Source organism: Furipterus horrens, unplaced genomic scaffold (assembly GCF_987537825.1).
Source record: "Furipterus horrens unplaced genomic scaffold, mFurHor1.1.pri manual_scaffold_10, whole genome shotgun sequence".
NCBI classification, from domain to species: Eukaryota; Metazoa; Chordata; class Mammalia; order Chiroptera; family Furipteridae; genus Furipterus; species Furipterus horrens.
The window spans coordinates 41,293,570-41,314,396 of NW_028327180.1; the positions used below are offsets into that span (position 1 = coordinate 41,293,570).

Consider the following 20,827-nt stretch of genomic DNA (forward strand, 5'->3'; position numbering starts at 1 on the left):
AACATAACAAAGCCTTTAGAAATCTGCCTATGTGCCTAGAAGCTTTCTTTATTCAGGTTAACTCATTTAATCTTAACAACAACTCAGTGGAGTGGGTATTGCTATTATTATTCCCATTTTAAAGATTGGGAAACTGGAGAACAGAGAGGGGAGGTAACTTGCCCAGAGTCACACAGCTAGTAGAACAGAACTGGGGTCTGAACCTGGTAGTTTGGCTCCAGAGTCTGTTTTCAACCCAGTGGCTCTCCATGGGCGAAATAAAATAAAATTTAAAAAGCAAAATTAAATGTTAAAAGAAAACAATCAAAAATAATAAATGAAATGAAATAAATAGAAAAGAAAAAGAATATACATAAAAATCAAATTAAAATTTTAAAATCAATTTTTAAAACAAATGATTAAAATAAATAAAAATTAAAAAATAAATAAATAACTGTGCATAAGTATTTAGCTTAGTGTTAGGGGCTATCTTAATTAGTATCAAAGACCCAACTCAAGTTCTCATATGTCTTCAGATAAACCTTTATTGTGGATAATGGATTTTTTTTCCTTCCTAGAACCCAGGCTCCTTTCACCTGGTAATAATCCCAGATTTTCCTTTGCAGACTAAGTATCCTCCCATGTTGTGCTCTCCAGGAAGACAAAATTCTGATTTGTAGTGCTGCCAATTTCCTTGGTGTAAATATCCCCACCGTGATGGATTTCAAGCTACTAGTGTCAGTGAGTACAGAATTAGAAAGAGCTGGCCATGCAGGGTCCAGCACTACTGGGTTTTCTTTCCCACCAGAGCCTACACTGGGCCATATCGGGGCCCAAGGCAAAAGAAAAAAAAATGTAGGCCTCTAAATATATACTTTAATGTAGTTTTTAAATTATGTCTTTTCTTTTTTAAAAAAAACATTTTATTTATTTATTTTTAGGGAGGGTAAAGGGAGGGAGAAAGACAGGGAGAGAAACATGGATGTGTGAGAAACATCCATTGGTTGCCTCTTATACACCCCCAACTGGCACATGGCCCACAACCCAGGCCTGTGTACTGACCAGGAATCGAACCTTTCAATTCACAGGCCAGAGCTCAATCTGCTGAGCTATACTAGCCAGGGCTACTTTAATGGTAATATTATTCCAGAACATTAAAGAAACTGAAAAAAATATGAGTTTGCCCCCCTTAAACCAGGAACAAAAAATTATAACAAATTCTGGTTTGGGTATGAATAAAACATTTCAACATAAAATTACACTGTCAATTTTAACACATTTTCTTTTCAATGACTCAAGATTTTTTTCAACTACTTTAACTATTTGGGGGAAAATTAACCATTAAAAAAATCCCCACAGGCACGTGTGGGGGGCACATCACTTTTCCTTTTACTTCAGGCTCCAATGTGGCTTGGCTAGACACTGTCAGATTCTGCCTGTATTTAAAATTTTGCGCCCTGACTTCTGTGGCTCAATGGATTGAGCGTCGGCCTGCGAGCCAAGTGTGGCTGGTTCGATTCCCAGTCAGGGAACATAACTAGGTTGCACGTCAGGTCCCCAGTTGGGGGCGCAAGTGAGAGGCAACCACACAGTGATATTTCTCTCCATCTCTTTCTCCTTTCCCCTCTCTCTAAAAATAAAAAATAAACAAACAAATAAATAAATTATTTTTAAAAAATTTTGCTATTTTGTTCATCATGGATATTTTTGGCATTAATTTTGATTTGTTGAGCTACTGCATTAAAATATTAGTGATCCTGTTTTGCTTTAAAATATAATAAAAGATGATAAGAGCCTTTTATTGGTGATTCTGTCTCTTATTATACCTGAAAGTGTTCCACACTGTGAGAAATAGTAGAAATATAACTGATAATGTATATTTTGAGGCTAAAAATTAAAGGTAAAATATAGAACTTTCCTATGTTCTCACATTATACATTACTGGTTTATAATATTTGGTCTGTGAAATATGTTTCCCCCAAGTTTTAAAAGTAAAAAAAAAAAAAAAAAAACTCCTATACTCAAATGTGTTACAAGATCATATTTGATATTCAAATATATTATTTATCTTTATTGCTGAGGTTTTTGGCACCCTCCCCCTTAAAATTTCATGCCCAAGAAGAATGTCTCACTTGCCTTACCCTGATGTGGCCCTGCTTTCAAACTTCTAGGACTCCTAGCTTTCCTCCGCTGGGCAGCGGACATATTAGTGTCTCAGAGCCTGGGGCTCCAAACTGAGCTGACAGCATGAGGAAAGCAGGAGTCTTTCCTGAAGGACAAGAGGCAGCAGCTACCCCCAAGGACTCACCACGACCTTCAGGTTCTTCCTGACACCGTCACTGATGAAGAACTCATAGACAGTGGCCTTGACCTCCACCTCATGCAGGCCGACCTTCAGGGGCACTATGACATAAGGCACAGCCAGCGAGGACTTGGGAGGGATGCGCAGAGTCTGCTGGTGACGCTTCTTGGCAGTGGCCAGGCTGCAGAAGGCTGGATTGTAGAGCAGTTCTACTCTCACCTGCCGGGGAGAGAGTATCAGATCAGGAGCATGTGCCATGGACACCCCTCCCCCGCAACCCCTAATCCTTCCTTCATGCCTCTGCTGCTCCAGGGACCCACCTTGAGCTCATTCGTCTCTCGGTAGTTGTAGAGGATAGCTCGGATCTCCACCTGCTCATTACGCACCACAGAGTAGGGCAGCCGCAGGTCGATGAAGAAATCTTGCACCACTGTCACCTCGTAGGGATCAGCCACACAGATCCCTGCCCAGGGGGAACAGAACACGAGTGTAAGGGGTATGGGGCAGGCCAGGTGGACAGGGTCCAAATTCAGCTACAAGTTCCTGCCCCTCCCAGGGTCTCAGGGCTTACCCCTGACCATAGGAGCTGTCCTGAGATCAGCCTGTCTTTGCAGAAACCCATAGACTAAACAATGTTAATGGTGATGAATTACAGGTGATGGTGGTACCTGGAAGTTGCCACAATTCAGTGCTGTCTTTGTCATTTTACTCATAGATAAATGTGGAGGAGGAAAGTAAGCCAGCCTAACTGAAGGGTCCATATCTGTGCTCTCCAAAATGGTAGCCCCAAGCCCCATGTGGTCACTGGGCACTTAAAATGTGGCTAGCTCAGGTGGGAACTGGATTTCTACTTTTATTTAATTTTAGTTAACTTAGATTTAAACTTCAAAGTCAGTACTCATGAATATACTGAAAACCACTGAAATCATATCCTCTCCAAAACTGACTTCTATGGTATGTAAATTATATCTCAACTTCTAAACTGATGCTTGATTCAGTGATGGGAAAGCTTTTTAAAGCATGTTTGGAACAACTTGGGTACGGCAATCTGCTTTTCAACTGCAAATTTTATGACTCCAAAAATACAGATCTAAGTTATTTCCAATGAAAAGCTTGCATCATAATTGAGATACACTCTAAGTATAAAATGCATTCCAGATTTTGAAGGCTTAGTACAAACAGAAGTAAAATAACTCATTGAAAATTCTGATATCTTAACAGGTTATTCTTAAATATTAATGTATTTATTATTGTAACATTACTGGGATAATAGTGGTTTTGCAAACTTTTACAAAATGCAGAAATGATAATACTTTGGATATATTTGGGTAAAATAAAATGTATTCCTGAAGCTAATTTCACCTACTCCTTTTTCATGGGGCCCCCAGGAAATGTAAAACAACACATATGGCCCACATTATATCTTCAGTGGGCCACACAAATATACACTGAGCGAAAATAACACTCAACAAAATGGTTACTTGTGACCAGATCAAAGTTCAGCAAAGTGTTCATACAAGCAAAATTTGCAAAAGCACTATCACATTAAAAATAGTGTTACACTAATAAATTCATTAAAACATAGTAATAATTTTGTTTGCTTATTCTTCAATGCAAAAAATAAAGATTAAAAAATCAGAAGGTTGAACAAAATCCTTATTTCCCAACCTACAGTGATTGAAGCAGGGTCCTCAGGATGTCTGCTATAGTCACTGCAGCTATTTTTTACCTACTCTTTGTTCTGACATTATTAAACTCAAATTTAATTTGCTATCACTATGGCATTTGAGACAGAAGCTTCTTGTGCCATAAATAGGAGGCTACCTCCAGGAAAACAAAACGTTTTGTTAAGTGCTGGCTGGTCTGAATTGCCTGCAGAACATTAGACTGCTTGCTTGTCCTTTGTTTAAAAAAAAAGGAGTTAAAGAAGAATTGGAGAGGAGGTGAAGGCACCCTTGCACTGGACTTAGCTTTTCTTGAATAAGATGAAAGGATGAAAAGAGAACTGAAAAAACAATGACTTCTGACACACAATTTCTGTCATTTTTGAGGCAGTGAAACAATTATTCTGTGTGATTCTGTAACGGTGAATACACATCATTATACATTTATCCAAAGTCATAGAATGTACAGCTCCAAGCATTAGTCCTAATGTTAATATGGACTTCAGTTAATACGACTGGCCCATCGATTGTAACAAATGTACCACTCAAAGTGCAAAATGTTAAAAAAAAGGTGAACCGGGGAAATGAGGCAACGTTATACTTTTTGCTCAATTGTTTCTGTAAACCTAAAACTGTTTTTAAAATCTGTTAAGGCCCTGGCTGGTGTGACTCGGTTGGGCATCCCGCAGACCAAAAGGTCACGGGTTCAATTCCCCATCAGGGCATATGTCTGGGTTGCAGGTTTGGTCCCTAGATGGAGTGCATACAGAAGACAACCAGTTGATGTTTCTCTCTCACATCGATGGTTCTCTGTCTTTCTTTCTCCCTTCTTTCCCCTCTCTCTAGAATCAATAAAAGAAAAAAAAAATTAAATCTGTTAAGGCCCTGGCTGGGTAGCTCAGTTGGTTAGAGCGTTGTCCTGAAGCGCCAAGGTTGCGGGTTTGATCCATGGCACTGTACAAGAAACAACCAATGAATACATAAATAAATGGAACAACGGATCTGTTTTGCTCTCTCTTTCCCCCTTCCTCTTTCTCTCTCTAAAAAAACACCCAACAATAAAGATAAAATAAAATTAAAAATTGTTAATAAAAAAGGAATAAACTTCTGATGCATGATTTGTGTTATTTATTTAAGGAAGTATCTATGCATTACCATTTCATAGCTAAAATATGTTCAACTCCAATAATAATAATAATAATGATAATAATAATAATAATGGCTCAGACTCATTGAATATTTATATGCCAGGTACTACTATAAGGGCTTTACATGTATTAGCTTGTAACAATCCTGCCAATGATGCTTTGAGTAGGTACTATTTCCATCATGCCCATGTTATGGAGGAGCACAGAGAGGTTGGGTAATTTGATTAAGGCCACACAGTGGCCCATGCTGAGTTGTACTGGAGTCTCAGGCAAAAGGAGAACTATGTGCCTGTGTGTAAATGATTTTATTTGAGATCATCACTTGTTCAAGAGAAATTGCCAGAAAATTTCAATTCTTTCAATGAAAAACAAGAAAAGCAAAGAAGATTTTGAAAATCTTGAAGCCAGGAACGTAAAATGATAATAAAGTATAACTTATTATATATTATAACTAAACAAAATGATAATACAATATAGTAAATTCTGGCTCTGGTATAAATAAAATATTTATACTTAATTTTGTGAGTTCTAATATACCTACTTTTTAATGTTTCAATATTTTTGACCAATTTAATAATCTGAAAAAATTAACCTTTAAAATAAACATAGAACATGCATACGAGTCACACATTTTCCCTCTTGCCTCATATTCCAATATGGCTTGGCATGCTCTGATCTCCATTTAAAATTTGGACATTTTGTTCATCATGGATTTTTTTTTGCATTCATTTTTATTTTTAAACCACTATTGCAGTGAAATATTATTTGTATTTTTTTAAAAGATTTTATTTATTTATTTTTAGAGAGAGGGGAAGGGAGGAAGAAAGGGAGAGAACATCAATGTGTGGTTGCCTTCTGTGCACCATCAACTGGGGACCTGGCCTGCAACCCAGGAATATGCCCTGACTGGGAATTGAACCAGCAACCCTTTGGTTCACAGGCTGGTGCTCAATACACTGAGCCACACCAGTCAGGGCTATTTATCTTGATGACTAAGTTTTTTGGCACCCACCTATATTTGCACTAAAAGTCAGTACCTTACTGTCCTCACTCAACTCCTGGCCCTGCTCTAAACCATCCCTGTTTAGCTAGAGCTCCTCAGGGTCTCATTCCACCTGTGGGTGGGTGGCCAGGGGACAGGTACGCCATTTTGTCAAGTTTCACAATCTGACCGCCCATGTTTCAATCTCCTTTTTCATCCTGCTTCTTCTTTTTTCTTAATCATTTTACCCACGATTATGTCGACATCACCTTCTTAAAAGTTGCTGTGGTTGCAAATTATTCTGTACAATGCTACAATGGTAGACTCATGCCATGATACATTTGACCAATCCCATAGAATGTACAACACCAAGAGTGAACCCTAATGTCAGCTATGAACTTGGGGTGATCATGATGGGTTATAACAAATGCACTGCTCTGGTGGGGAATGTTGACAGTGGGGAAGGCTGTGCATGGCAGTGGGTAGGGGGTATGTAGGAAACCTCTGTGCTTTCTGCTCAATTTTGGCTGTGAAACTAAAACTGCTCTAAAAATAAAATCAATTAAAAAAAACAAAAAGTACTGACATCCAGAGTCTAGACTTTGATACCCCCTACCCACCCAGCAACCAGGGAAGCAGAGCGTCAGCCAGCAAGAAGCAGAGGATCCTTGGGATGGACGAGAAAAATAAAATGTGCAAGGGCCCCAGGGGCCTGCCTTCTGAGAAGCCACCATCTCTCACCTTTCTTGTCAGACAAGCTCACAGCCTGAATCTCCCAGGTGGTGATGGAGTCTTTCAAAAACACTTTCATGACCTTTGTGGAGACTCTAGATGCAGGAGAAATGGGGGCATTAGGAGAAGATGCGGTGGAGGGGGAGAGTGGTTATGGAGGGGCCCTAAGGGACAGGTTGGAGGGGAGTGGGGGTGGGCACATGGAGGTAGCTCAACTCTTGGTTTTTCTAGGTTGAGTTATAGGGTTCCACTGTGATTCCAGAAAAGAAAGGGAGCTGGGATGCATGCAGATTAAATGGTGTGGTCAAGGGTATTGGTAGAAATAGGCCTTGGGTGGGCTGAAATGGGGGGTTTCCCAGCCTTACCCATTTTTCTCTGGCTCCTTTAACTCCTCGATGGTCCACAGCCAGCTCTCAGGGAACTGGCTTCGGGAAATGATGTCTTCTTCTGGAATGATCTCCTCATCCAGGTCACCTGGGAAGGTGGGGGACAATCAGGATTTAGAACAGACCCACATTTCCTGCTCTCCCCTTAGATGCTCATCTCTACAGCCCTGGAGGGGTTTCTAGCTGCAAAACACACCCATGGCCACTTGATGACTTTTGGCGGGGGTGTGGGGCAGGCACATTTGCCTTTGAGGACTCCTACCTCCAGAAAAATATTAAAAGTCATATTTTACAACTGTGTTGGTATAAAGGCAAAAGTAATCCAGGCTTGTTATATTCATCTGCCCTGATTTTCAAGAAACTAAGCATCTGTGTAAGCTTCTGGAGGCATCAGGACCCCGGGCACTGTGCCTGCTGCATCTGAAGTTACATGGGTCCTGACAGCAACCGGGTGAGTGGAGAGATTCCTGACTCGATGGAGACCCTGAAGGGGTGGTAGCCTCTGTAGCCAGCTGGACCCCATCAGCAAGTACACAAAGCTAGTCTGGAAAAAGGTTCACCCCCTGGCTGGGCTCTCCTTAAAAATGACAGACAAGATTTTAATTTGGCTCTGAATCTGTCTAACAACAAAGTAGTGGGGTTCCACAGATGCCTAAATTCATTCATGCTCTGGAATAATCCATCGGAGTGACTTTGGGGGTATTAACATTTAAGCAATCCTCTGTCGCACCCTCAACTGACTAAAAATAAATCCCCATGTGGGTGTAAACCATATCCCAGCAGACCAGAATTTTGTCTAATTCCTCAGTAGCCTTAGATAAGGCTACTCTTTGCAAAAGAAAGTCTCTATGTCACTGGAGTAAAAAGCAGCATGCCTAGTTATCGTAATTTGCAGAGATCAAAGGTCGAGTCCTTCGTTCACGTGTGTTGGGAATCTTTGTGTCTTTTGGAGGTGCAGGAGTGAAGGGGGTGCTGGCTCTCCAGCTAAAAGAATTTAGAAATATTTGTTCACTTTGGCAACAGTCGCCTTGGAGAGGTGGATGCTTTTCTAAGCTCCGCCCCCCAAAAGTACAGATGTACACAAATCATGTGCTACTATACAAGACATCCATCCATAGCTGTCATCTTAAAGGCTAGGTGAAAACTGATCTTTGGGAAAAATCTCTCTTGACTTAAATTTTAAAAGAAGTTTAAAAAATGCCTAAAAAGGAATAAAGAGGTACTTTACAATGGAGAAACGTGGCAGACACCACCTTAATCAAGTGATCAAGGTTCACATCACCAATAATGGGACAAGTCAATGTCACATGCCTCCTGACAGGAGGCTCCGAGGAGGACACAATAGCTCTTCTATGACAGTTCTGCTAAAAAAGTAAAACCTGAACGTGCTCATGAAGAAACAATAGACAGACCCAAATTGCTGGATAATCTGCAAATTATCTGGCCTATATATTTCATATATGCCCAGGATGTGAAAGTCACGGAAAGACTGAAGAGCTGCTGGGGTCGGACAGATACAAGGAGGCTAAAGGAACACAATCAGACACGATTGCAGTTTGTGATTCTGAACTGAATTCTTTTTCTATAGAGAACTTTTAAAAAGTGGCCAAATTTGAGTGGGCTCCGTGAATTAGATGGTGGAAACAAATCAACATTCACAGCCTAATTCTGATCATTGCGTTGTGGTTCTGAGGGGAATATCTTTGCTTCTAGATAATCCACACTATACTATTCTGAACCATGGGGGCATCAAACAGTTCAAGGGGGAAGAAGTTTTTAATCTGCACAACAGTTTGTCTGTAAGGTAAGTGCTGTTTAAAGAAAAAGGGGTTATTTTTGCATTAGTCTGCCAGCCTGCCACTGGAAAAGTTTCCCAATCTTCCTTAGGTTTTAAGTTAAGGCATTCTTTTTTTGTTACTTTTCATCCTGTCGTTGATAACGTAATTTTCCTCCATTTCACAAGCTACTCACACTGGCTTTTGCTCTTGGAATCCAGTTTGATTGGCACAATTTCCAGGCCCCAGTGACAGGCCCCTCCACCCTCCTCAGACAGGGCTCCCAGCTGCCCCCGGGACTCACTCCTGGCCAGCCCCAGTGGGTTTTGCCGGAGGTGCTGGAGCCGCAGCTGGACGATGTAGTTGCAGCAGTCCAGGAAGGCGTCCACGCAGTCCTTGCCTTGGAGGATGTACCGCGCCCTGCGCTGGCACGAGAACTTCATGAGGTTCTCCCGCATGCCATCCTCGCAGCACTTGCGCAGCAGCTTGCTCTGGTACTCACCCGCTGCAGAGGCACACACCCAGTCATGCCCCCCTGCCGGGAGAATTCCCCACGTCCAGGCCCTCCTCTCCTCCCACTCTGCTAGGGTCTCAGTGGAGATGTAAGGGCCAGGGAGGTGGCTGAGGGCTCTCACCTTTGCCCATCTTCTTCTCTGTGAGCTGCACTGAGCGGCGGCGCCGGGCGGCTGGTTTGGGGCACTCTAGATCTGAAGGGCAGGTGGGTGGAACAAGATAGATTAAGCATTGACTGCCTGTCCTTGGTTTACTCCTCATAGTAGCCAAGAGGTAGGACTGTTATTGCTCTCATTTCACAGATGAAGAAACTGAGGTTCAGAGAGGAAAGTGATTGCCAATTGGTGGTGGAGTCAGCATTTGAACCCAGGGTCCTGTGATCTTATCTGGGAGGTGGAAGCGCTGCCCCTCTCTGGATGTGCACTGGTCGACTCCTCACCTGACCTCTGGTCTGTCTCCAGCTTTTCGCTGGTCTTGAAGGACAGCCCTGCATCCATAAAGACACCTGCATAGTTCTTTCCACTGCCCGGTGTGCAGCCAATGTCTGCCTTCTCCACTGTGTCCCAGATCTGCGGGGTGGGGAGGGGGTCAAGGGCAGGCTGAGGCCAGGCAAGCAGTGCCTGCATCAACTCACCAGCACACGTACCCAACTTCACCTCCATCCTCATCCCAGTCCCCAGATGCTCCACAGTGGATGACTCAGGATGTACTGCTGTTGGACTCAAAGCTGCATCCATTGTCATGACCATCACCAATTTAGACCCTTGTCCATCCACATTTCCATCTGCAACTTAAACTTCAACCCAGCCCCATGTCTGTGTCCATTTTGACCCAGTCCCATGTCTGTGTCCATTTTGACCTCTACACCCAAAGCACACCCAATTCCATGTCATTGGTTCTCCCCAGCGCCATTCCCACCTCAACCCAAAGCCATCTCTCTTTGCCTCTGCCATCTTTAACCCAGCCTCAGCGACGCGGGGGCATACCTTATTCTGAGTCAACCTGTTCTTCTTATTCAGCACAAACACGCCCTTGTCCACTGCCACCAGCCCTACTCGAGCTCCCTGGTTACCCTCGATCTTGAGCGATATCTGTTGCCCAGGTATATGCTGCTGCTTTTCCTCTTTCAGGGCATTTTTCACTGTCAGCTGTGAGCAGGTTGGAGAGGTGGGAGGGAGAAGTTAGCCCAGCAAGTCCCCAACCTTGGTTGGTCAAGAACAGAGGGGGTCCTAATCTGGTCTGGAAGGAGAGAAAGGTGGAGACAGAGAGAAAGGAGATGTGCAGAACCAGCACCAGGTACAAAATCAAGGAAAGAGAAAACGGGAAGCAAGAGAGCTACTGAGATAAAACAGGGAAGAAAACAAGATGGTAAAAAGAAGAGAGAGGCAGAAACTCTGCAAACAAGGGAGGGAAATGGATTCAGAAGGGTGGAGAGAGGCGGATACAGAGAAAGCAATGGCCAGGCAAAGGGTCCTAAGATGAGTAGAGAGAGACTCAGTGATACTTACCTTGCCCACACACGAGTCCTTGACATCCACCCACACAGAATCGGCCACCACTTCCCTCTGGCCATTGGTGCCGATCAGCGTGTAATAGGCCACCAGGCGGAAGGAAGGAATAAAGTCTGTCGTGATGGTCAGAGGCATCACCACCAGGTCCTGACCAGCCTCTCGTTCCTGGCGTCCCACCTTCAACAGCTTCCCCTTGTTCATGATCTGGGGGGACAGGTTGGCATGAGGACTGGGAAGGTGGGAGGGAGGATGGGGGCAATCCAGGATGCAGGAGGGCTCTGGAGGTGTTGGAGAAGTGGGGAGGAGGGCGACCTGGGGTTTCTAGGAAGCCACAGACCAGGTAGGTATAGTAGCGGATCTTAGCTTCCAGGCCAGGGTCCATTCGCAGGTGAAAGTTGACATTGAGGGTGTCCCCTGGCTTGAGCTCTATGCGGGGCACGGAGAGGTGCAGGTAGTTGTTGGAGTTTCCCATGGTACTGTAGGGTAGGGCCTGCATTCTACTGGTGGCCTGTCGTTCCTCTGGGAGGCCCTCCTTCATTGTGTGCACCTGCGCAGGGAGAGAGGGGTGCATGCTGGCCTGCTCGAGATGTCCATGTCCTAATCCCCGGGACCTGGGATATGGTAGCTTACATGACAAGAGGACTATGCAGAGGGGACTGAGTTAAGGATTTGGACATGGGGAGACTATTTGAGGTTATCCCAGTGGGTCCAATGCCATCACAAGGGTCCTTATAAGACATCTATGCAGATGGCAGGAGGACCCTCTGTCCAGATGGCAGGGCCCCACTGTGCAGACAAGAACCCCTCTATGCAAATGAAACATCTCTATGTGAATGCCAAGATCCATTTATGCAAATGAAAGGACCCTGCTGCGAACAGGACAAGATCCCTTTGCACAAACGTCAGGATCCTGCTGTACAAATACAGTCCTCTGTTCCCCTGGCATGGGGTCCTGAGGTTGGTGCAGACTCACAGTGATGGACAGGGGCTGCAGGGTCTTGGGTGTGTTGATGGTTAGCTTTGCCACGCCGTCATCCTGGGTTAGGGACTGCACGTTGGAGAAGCCCTGAGTCGCCACGGGGATGCGGCGGGCAGGGGAGCCATCGGGGTTCGTCACAAACACCTGTAGGTGCAGAGGGGATGGAGGGGATTCAGCAAACCCAGCAGTGTGGCCAGTGCTCAGCAGCAGGGTGGGGGTGTAACTATGCCCTGGGTCTCACCATGAGGTCAAAGGGCATGGCAGGTTTGAAGAACCTAGGCGTCTTGGTGAAGTGGATCTGGTAGGGGGAGGTCACGATGGGAATTCCACTGCGCTCTGCCTCCACCATGTCGCTTCCTGAGGGGATCAGCTGTGAGGGTGGGCTCCTGGGCTGCCCCTCAGGACCAGGCCCCCCCGCCCTCAGATTGGACCCTGACTTCATATTGGACCTCTCTCCTCAGAATGGGCCTCCCTCTCAGACTGATCCTACCTTCACTCTGGGCCACCTCCCTCAGACAGGGTCTTACACTCACTGAGGGCCTCCTCCCTCTGATGGGGCCTCCCCTGGCAGACTGGGTTTTGTGCCTCAGACTGGACTCCACCTTCGTCTGGGCCTCCTCCTCAGACTGTGCCTCCTCCCTCAGTTGGGCCTCACCTGAGTGCAGGATGACGGTGACAGACACGTACAATGACTTTCCCACTAGGGCGTCCTGTTGGGCAGGTTGCACCCCATCCAGCAGGACCTCTCGCTTTAGCACAGCCTCCCCAGTGCCATCTTCGATCTGGGATAGGAGATGAAGACTCAGAGGGTGGGAGGGGTTCAGATGGGGAGAAGATTCAGAGAGGGAGAGGGAGGGTTCAGAGTGGAAGAAGCTCAGGGGGGCCTCTAGCAGGTACCACAACACGGGTGAGTGACTGGGACAGTGAAATCCTCTGGTCACCATCCTGGACCCCAAAGATGACAAAGGCTGTTCCATCCACATCCTTCCCATACAAGAACCTGCGCGGTGAGGAGAATGTCAAATTCTCCCCTCCTGAAAAGCTGAGTCTCCCCATGAAATTCCACAGGCCATGGTGAGGACTGAGAATCTCCAGCCCTTCAACCCCCCTCACCTGGCCCTCACCTGGCCCCTCACCAGGTTCCCACCTGGCCCCTAACCTAGTCCCCACCTGAGCCCTCACCTGGACCCTAACTTGGTCCTCACCTGAGCCCTCGCTTAGCCCGTCACCCGCTCTCCACCTGACCCTTCACCTGGCCCCTCACCTGACTCCTCACCTGGCCCCTAATCTGGTCCTCACCTGGCCCCCCACCTGGCCCCTCACCTGGCCATAATGGTGACTTCCAGGCCCTTTGGGTCATCAATGTAGTAGAATTGCTCTGCAGGCTCCACTTGGACCTCAAAACTGGGCAGCACTTAGGGGGAGAGAGGGCACTGGTGAGGGGCCAGTGCTGGGCCCAGCATTATGGGGCCCCACACCCTGGCTTTCTCCTCTTCTTACCATATTCCTTCACTTCAAACTCAGTGGAGAAGACCTGCTGTGGTGAATCTTCATAATGGGCTTTTATCTTCCACTGCCCCATGCTGTGGGGAAGGTAGGTGAGTGATCTGGCCTGACCTGGCAGCCCCCCACTCCTTCCTCTGGGACAGGGGAGCCTCCACCCCGCTCCAGGATGGCCTGATGTACTTGACCAGCTCTGGAATATTCCAAGACAAGGGCAAGATGCCAAACTGGTTGTGAGAAGAGAGGGGGTCCCGCTTGACAGGAACGCCATCGGGGGTCTGTAGATAGAAAACAGAGGGGGAAGGTGACTTATAAGAGACCAGGCTTAGCTTAGCTCTCTTCTCCCTCTCGGTGACTGACACTCTCTCTGTGTCATGTCTGCAGAAGCAGCAGTTAAGAACGTGGACCTGAGTTGGTCAGGCTGGGTTCATATCTCATTGTGCCATCTACAAGCTGTATGACCTTGGACCGGTTACTTAATCTCTCTGAGGTAAATATAGCTGCTACATCACTGGCTTGGGACATAGTTCATATAATCATGAGCTCATTAGTATGAGTGTCCCCCTGAATATTAAGAATCACTAACACTTATTACATGCTTTTGTGTAGAACACTGGGATAAGCATTATTTGTGCTAAGCCATACATCATTGCCTATGTTTAACTCTTCGATCTATAAAAATAGCAATTTCATGTACATATATTATTTCATTTTTTTTGCCAACAGTTAAACATCAGGAGATATCACATAAAAATCTGGTTTTCTGGCTTCTCTTGGCCATTGGGATAACTGGCTAATGTGCTCCTGTTGGCACAGGTAACATTTCACTTCCTCTGCCCTTCCTGCCTCCCTACCTTCTTTCTTCCAGTCCATTTTTATTAAGCCCCACCCCATGCCAAGTACTTTGTTGAACTCAGGAAATAAGGCCCTGAACAAACACATTAAAAATTCCTTTCTGCCTTGGCTAGTGTGGCTCAGTGGCTTGAGTGCTGGCCCACAAATCAAGAGGGTTGTTGGTTCGATTCCCAGTCAAGAGCACATGCCTGGGTTGTGCTCCGGGTCCCCAGTTGGGGCCATGTGAGAGGCAACCACACACTGGTGTTTGTCGCCCTCTCTTTCTCCCTCCCCTCCCCTCTCTAAAAATAAATAAATAAAATCTTTTAAAAAAATAAATAAATAATAAAAAGTTCGTCCTGTAGGGAATTTAGGTTCCACAGAGGTTGGTGGAGGGGATGATTAATAAATGAATACATCCAATTTCCACAACGCCAAAAAGAGGGCAGGAAGGGAGGAGAAGAGTGCGTGTTCGAGTCGGGGCAGGTGGCAGGCTGCAGTTTTACACGGTGCTCAGAGAGGCCTCACTGTAAAATTGGGACATTGGAGACATTTGAGCAAAATGTTGAAGGAGATGAGGGGCAAGTGGTGTGGCTATTTGGAGGAAGAGAGCTTTCTGAACAGAGGGAACAACCACTACGGAGGCCCCAGGGCAGGACCGTGCTTCGTGTGTGTCAGAGGAACAGCCACGAGGGCCATGTGGCTGGAGTCGAGTGAGTGAAGTGGAGAGAGGGAGGAGGTGAGGGCAGGGAGGGGACGGGAGCAGGCCATTCAGGACCTTGTAGGCCAAGGGGGAAAGGCTTGGGCTTTTACCTGGAGGGAGGTGGGAGTCCTGGAGGGCTGTGGGCAGAGGAGGGGATGGCCCTGACTCAGGTGCTCACAGGCACCTCCTGGCTGCAGTAGGCGGAATAGAATACTACATAGAAGATAAAACTGAGGCTCAGGAAGGTGAGGGACCTGACCAGAGTCGCAGGGACCATGGGTGTATCTGGAGCCGGAATCCACGGTGCAAGCATTGCTCCGTGCTCTCTACCTGGGTCCCTGCCCATCCTGAGGCCTCTGTGTTTGTGCCTCTATATAGTTCTTTGCTTTTGGGTTTCTGCTACTATGACTTTTCCAGTGTCTTTCTCTGCCTCAAACCCTCTCTTGGTCTCTCCCTGAGTCTCTGCCCCAAGTGTGTCTAGGGTCCCGGCTGGCTGGTACCTCAATACTGACGATAACCGTCCGGCCTACGGGCAGCAGGTTGTGGTCAACGGTGAAGATTCGATAGAGGACTGGGAGGTGGTGGGAGAGAAAGGGACAGCTTAGTGAGGCTCTTCCCCTCCCAATGACCCAGCCCTGGCCACTGAGCCACCCACCAGCCCCTTACCCGTGGAGCCTGGGGTGTAGATGGTCTTGTCCGTCTGGATAAAGAGGTAACCGCTCTGAAGACTGACTAGCACCACCTTCTCCACGGGAGGAGCGTTCTGGAAGACTGCTCGGACAGTCACAAACTTGTTCCCCTTCTGTGATAATAACTCCTTGCTGGCTGGGATCTAGACATGGACCAGGGCATCAGTAGGGGTCTGCTCCAGGGCCCCTTGCCCGCTGTCCAGCCTCTAGGCCTTAGGCTGGATCCATATCTGCTCCTCCTCACAAGGGGTCAGAGAAGGATGGAAAGGGGGATCAGAGAGAGGCCCAGAGGATGGAGGGCTCAGAAAGGGGAGGAGACTCAGAGAGGAGGGGGGCTCTGAAGGAAGAGAGGGCTTAGAGCGAAAAGGGCTCAGAAAGGTGGGGCTGCAGAGATAGGCTTGGAAGGGAAGGAGCTGAGTTGGGGGAGTGTCTCAGAAGGGGCGGGGCCAATTAAAGGAGGGGCCCAAATGAGGAGGAGACTCAAAGAGGGGAAGAAGCTGAAGGGGGGTGGGGGGACGAATAGGGTGGAGATCCAGAGGGGGCGGGGCTCCAGTGTGCACCTACCTTGATTTTGACCGTACCCAGGTGGCCATTGGCACCAGTCAGCTTGATGTTGTCGCTGGACAGCACTTCCTTCTTGGCTGGGAAGTCATGTACGTTGACTAGTACAGAAACATCACCTTGCACATCGTGGGCCTCCAATACCACTGTCTCCTCGTTCTCCAGCCGCAGGATGTTGGGGGTAATCATGGAGTACCTGCCAGAGGAGTGCACGGGGTCATCTCAGGGGCCTCATCCGGGTCAGCGTTCTACCTCAGTCCCTGGTCCTGGAGGGGATCCAGTGACCGGCAATGGCTTAGGGGCTGCAAATCCTATCAACCCCTGAACCTCAAAACCAGAACCAGCAAGTCCCCCAGTTCTCTAGACTTCCATTCCACAACTGGGGAACCCACGTGTGTACTCCAAAAGCGCTAATCCCTAAATCTTTAAACTCTAAGTCTAAACACGCAGACCCTTGGGCACTGCAAAGGACACAACCAAATTCACATATACCAAACCTTTAAACCTCAACTCCTTGAACAGCCAAGCCTCTGCCTAAACCTCTAGCACCCCGTGCCTATACATACAACCAATCCTACCCCCCTGCTTCCACCCAGTCAGCATAAACCCACACCACATCTCTACAAATGCTGAAACCTGTAAATCCTGAAACTGCAAATTCCCAAATCCTCTGAAGTCAAAACCACCCCATCCACAGAATCATTGAACACCACATGCATCCTAAACCTACAGAACCCCAGTGCTATAAACATCAACCCCACTTCACAACACCCAAATTCCACAAACATCTAACCCTTAAACTCTCAAAGACACAGGCAACCCCCGTTTATTAACATTCCAACCCACTAACTCCTCCACCACAGACACACAAATGCACCTGAATTCTACAAGGACCTGAATCCAGGGATGTCCACCTCAGAAGTCTCTTTGTTTGGGGTGGGGTCATGACTACTCACATGGGGGCCCCCAGGGCCAGAGGGAGACTGGTCAGCAGCAGGATCAGCAGGCTGGGACCTGAGGCAGGACCCATGGTGCAGGGATAGTGGAGGGACAGAGGGACAGAGGGGCAGAGGGAGAGGGTGGGGAGCAGTGGGCAGAGGCTGCTGGAGGCCTCCTTTTATCTGGCTCCCGCCTTTCCTCTACTCAGCCCAGCCCTCTGCTCCCTGTGGCCTCTCCCCTCCCTGGGGCTGCCCCAGATTTCTCAATACCATTTCCTAAGTTTCTCAATTCCCTGGGCCAGCATGTCCTGGGGTAAGTAACCTGAGGGTATGTTCTCCTCCTCCCTCAGGGCCAAGGCCAGCCAGTGAACAGGGCCCTTTCCCTGTTACACCCTCTTTGTAGTGAAGGAACCCTGAAGGCCAGAGACATCACCACCACCACTACCACCACCACTGACCTCAGATACCTGGGCCTGGCCCCCAGTCCAGTTTAGTCCATGCATTTATTAACTGAACCCTTCCAACAAATCCATCTCTATACTGGCAGTTAGAGTCCCACTTTCAGAGTCTTCCATGCTGGGGTAGTGGTGGGGAATACAGTTCAGCACAGACGCTCGTAGACCTGTGGAGTGTTAGCTCAAGTGGAGAAGAAGAACTCTGCTTCTTGGAGGATCAGAGAAGGCTTCTTGAAGGAGGGGACATTTCACCTGGGCTTTGAAGTATGTATAGGAGTTCACTGTCCAGGTGAGCATGTTTTCTAGGGCAACAGGAGCCTGGAGCTCTCTTCACCTACCCTTGTCAGGATACCTGAATGGCTACAATGGTTTAAAAAGTCATCTTTGAGGTAAGTCCCCATTGCTAGCTTTTGTATCTGTCTTACATCAGCATCCTTTTAGGATATTATAATTAAAAATCATATTTAATTTTTTGTGTAAATAGGTAATATAGTCATATGATTTAACATCTAAAAGGTACAAGTAGAGATATAGGGGAAAGGTAATTTTCCCCCTGGGCCTGTTACCAGCCATCCAGTTCCCAGATATGATCATGTAATGAAGTAATGTTTGTTTTTTCCCAGAGATATTGTTTGTGTTTACAAATGTTTACAAGTTGTAGAAACACATATTAGGGTGCTCTACATACTATTCTTCCTGGGCTCCCTGAGTCACACCCTGCTTCTTCATAGCTATTAAAGACTGTTGATTACCAGTGCCCAGAGAACTTCCTTGTTCTTAAATGGATGGCCTCCTATTACATTATGTGAAAGTCACCAGCCTCCAACTGATGGACAGACTTGCATGGCTACAAACCATACTTTTGTCAGTGAGTTATGAGCCTGCCTCACTTTCCAGCTCTGACACTAATTAGAGGTATTAAGCTCCAGTTTCCCCATGTAAGCTGGGGTTATCACACGTCGGCCTCACAGGGTTGTTATTGTAAGAAAAGGAGATTACCCAGAAGTCTATATGCATAGGTAATCTTACTAGATAGCACTGAATTCCCCTCCATAACTGTGGTGATTTACATATGTAATTGCTGGCCTTGCAAGAAGCTGTCAATTCCCCCACTGGGCACTCCTCTCTCCCCATGATAGCCTGTTGGCAAAGCTCTGAATTTTTTCCTCGGTGTCATTTTAACGTGCATCTGTCTGATTCCCAGCAAGGCTGGGCATCAGGGGTAGGGGGTTGTGTGAAGTCAGGCATAATGAGTGGGGATCCTGATTCCTGGAAGGCTGGTTTCCAAAGCCCCATTTAAAGGGTTAATGGCAACTGGTTCTGAGTTCCTGTAAACTGCGTTCTTGCTCTATTCCAGGCCTTGCCCCTATGCTCAGAGTGGGAGGAGGCAGAGAAACAGAATAAACCTGGTCTCTGTGTGCTGTGATTGCGACACCTTTTCTTTAGAAGAGGAGACAGAGGGCAAACACCTGCATATTCTCCAGAATGGGGATCAAACTTCTGAAACTGGGGTGGGGTGTCTGCTGGATTCCCTAGCCCTCCATTCCCCCTTAATACTGCCCTTATTGTCCTCCCCTGATCCCCCTGAACTCCCACCCCATTTCCTGGTTTTGTTATAACTTTAAGCAGTCAGGATCTGTGGTTTGACAACCTTGAGCCTGGCCTCCGTCTCCCTGCAAGGCCCAGTTCCTCCTTTCTCAGAGCCTCATTGAATCCATCTGAACAATGAGGCTGACGATAGTTCCTGCAGTTTGGACAATTAAAGGAGCTGAGATGCCTCAAAGCTCCTAGACCACAGGGATGGAGGGGAAAGTGCAGCAAGGCACCCCCTGGGAGGGACAGAGGTGACAGCAGGAATGTTTCTTGACCTTTGCATGTGAAGTTTGGGAGGGGGATGGTGGGCAAGATAAGCCAGAAAGGAGGGGGTAGGGAAGGTGGCTCGTGGGGGGACTTCCAGTTAGCAGGCTCACCTGGCCCAACATTTGGGCATAGAAGGCAGGAGGGTGAGGCTACCTGAGCAGCCAGTACATGGGCCACCTGAGACATGCTTATACTAACAAAGTACCTGTTATTTATCTGAAATTCAAAGTTAACTGGGCGTCCTGTCCTGTACTTTGCTTGACACTAGCTGGGGTGCAAGGAGAGACAACGAAGGAAGTGAGGATGACTTCTGGGTAGGGAGCCTGGGCACTCCTCTCCCACCCCACACCTGGTTGGGTACAGTTATCTCCTGCTGCAGCCCCAGCCTTCCCCCAGAGGGACTACCAGGCCTGCAAACAGCAAGAAGCCCCCCTCACTCCTGGCCCCCACTTCCAAGATAGGATCTTTGCTACACCCTCCACGATACACAACCAGGTCTCCCTCTACCTACCCCCGTCCCATTCATTACTCATTAATCATAGGTAACCCTGACCCAATTGAATCAACCCATTTGCCCTATGGCTCCTTCACCCCATGCCCTCATGCACAATCAGCTTAGGCCTGGGCACCAGGGACTGCCATCTTGGGAGGACACAGCAGGCAGATTTTGATTCTAGTTTTGACTTCTCCCAGCCTTCTCCTGATCTGCACACTGGACATTCACAGTCATGGTACTTCCCTCCAAGTCTTGGGGTGACAAGCAGGTGGCACCAGGCAAGCAGAATGCTCAGTATGGTACCGTGCATGTAGTGAGCGCTGGATGTTCTTGAATCATATATTTTTCCTAACACCTGCTTCTATTCCTTCTTGCCTGATTTCGCTGACAGTCCCAACACACCTCCAGGCCGTATTCCTCCCTTCCTCCTTCTCCCTCACCCTCTGTATCCAGCCCTCACCAACTGCTGGACAGTGTCTCTCCGCCCCTGTGCTCCCTGGCTTCCCTGCTGTAGACTCACCTCTTCCAGTTCATCTATACCACATTAACTGGGGTATTTTTTCCCCTAAAACACAAATTTGTATTTCTTTTACAAAGTTATGATGTATGATCCATGAATACATGCAACTGACAGCAAATGTCTCTAGAAGGTTCAGCTGGCAGCATCTTGTCTACTTCATGTGGTGGTTTATTTCACATGCCATAGATGCTACTTCTATTCTCACTTCACAAATGAAGAAACTGAGGGCTTGTGCCCCTTGCCCAAGATCCTCTAGCTGATAAGAGCTGGGATTTGAACCCAGACAGCTGGACTCCA

General features: G+C 47.2%; 1 protein-coding gene across 1 annotated transcript in view; it reads right to left on the reverse strand.

Annotated features, from left to right (window-relative positions):
- Positions 1 to 17,348, reverse strand: part of C3 (complement C3) — a 31,075-nt gene extending 13,727 nt beyond the window's left edge. Inside the window, exons 1-21 of the mRNA XM_090289503.1 lie at positions 17,218 to 17,348; positions 16,265 to 16,457; positions 15,678 to 15,843; positions 15,512 to 15,582; positions 13,658 to 13,752; positions 13,472 to 13,554; positions 13,295 to 13,385; positions 12,869 to 12,971; positions 12,627 to 12,753; positions 12,213 to 12,328; positions 11,966 to 12,115; positions 11,330 to 11,539; positions 10,990 to 11,196; positions 10,468 to 10,629; positions 9,921 to 10,050; positions 9,604 to 9,675; positions 9,273 to 9,473; positions 7,173 to 7,281; positions 6,817 to 6,902; positions 2,602 to 2,744; positions 2,288 to 2,500 (exon numbers count right to left, since the gene is read on the reverse strand). Coding sequence (XP_090145629.1) covers positions 2,288 to 2,500; positions 2,602 to 2,744; positions 6,817 to 6,902; positions 7,173 to 7,281; positions 9,273 to 9,473; positions 9,604 to 9,675; positions 9,921 to 10,050; positions 10,468 to 10,629; positions 10,990 to 11,196; positions 11,330 to 11,539; positions 11,966 to 12,115; positions 12,213 to 12,328; positions 12,627 to 12,753; positions 12,869 to 12,971; positions 13,295 to 13,385; positions 13,472 to 13,554; positions 13,658 to 13,752; positions 15,512 to 15,582; positions 15,678 to 15,843; positions 16,265 to 16,457; positions 17,218 to 17,291 — 2,802 coding nt within the window. The 5' untranslated portion in view covers positions 17,292 to 17,348. The remainder of the gene's footprint in view (positions 1 to 2,287; positions 2,501 to 2,601; positions 2,745 to 6,816; positions 6,903 to 7,172; positions 7,282 to 9,272; positions 9,474 to 9,603; positions 9,676 to 9,920; positions 10,051 to 10,467; positions 10,630 to 10,989; positions 11,197 to 11,329; positions 11,540 to 11,965; positions 12,116 to 12,212; positions 12,329 to 12,626; positions 12,754 to 12,868; positions 12,972 to 13,294; positions 13,386 to 13,471; positions 13,555 to 13,657; positions 13,753 to 15,511; positions 15,583 to 15,677; positions 15,844 to 16,264; positions 16,458 to 17,217) is intronic.
- Positions 17,349 to 20,827: the final 3,479 nt, after the last annotated feature.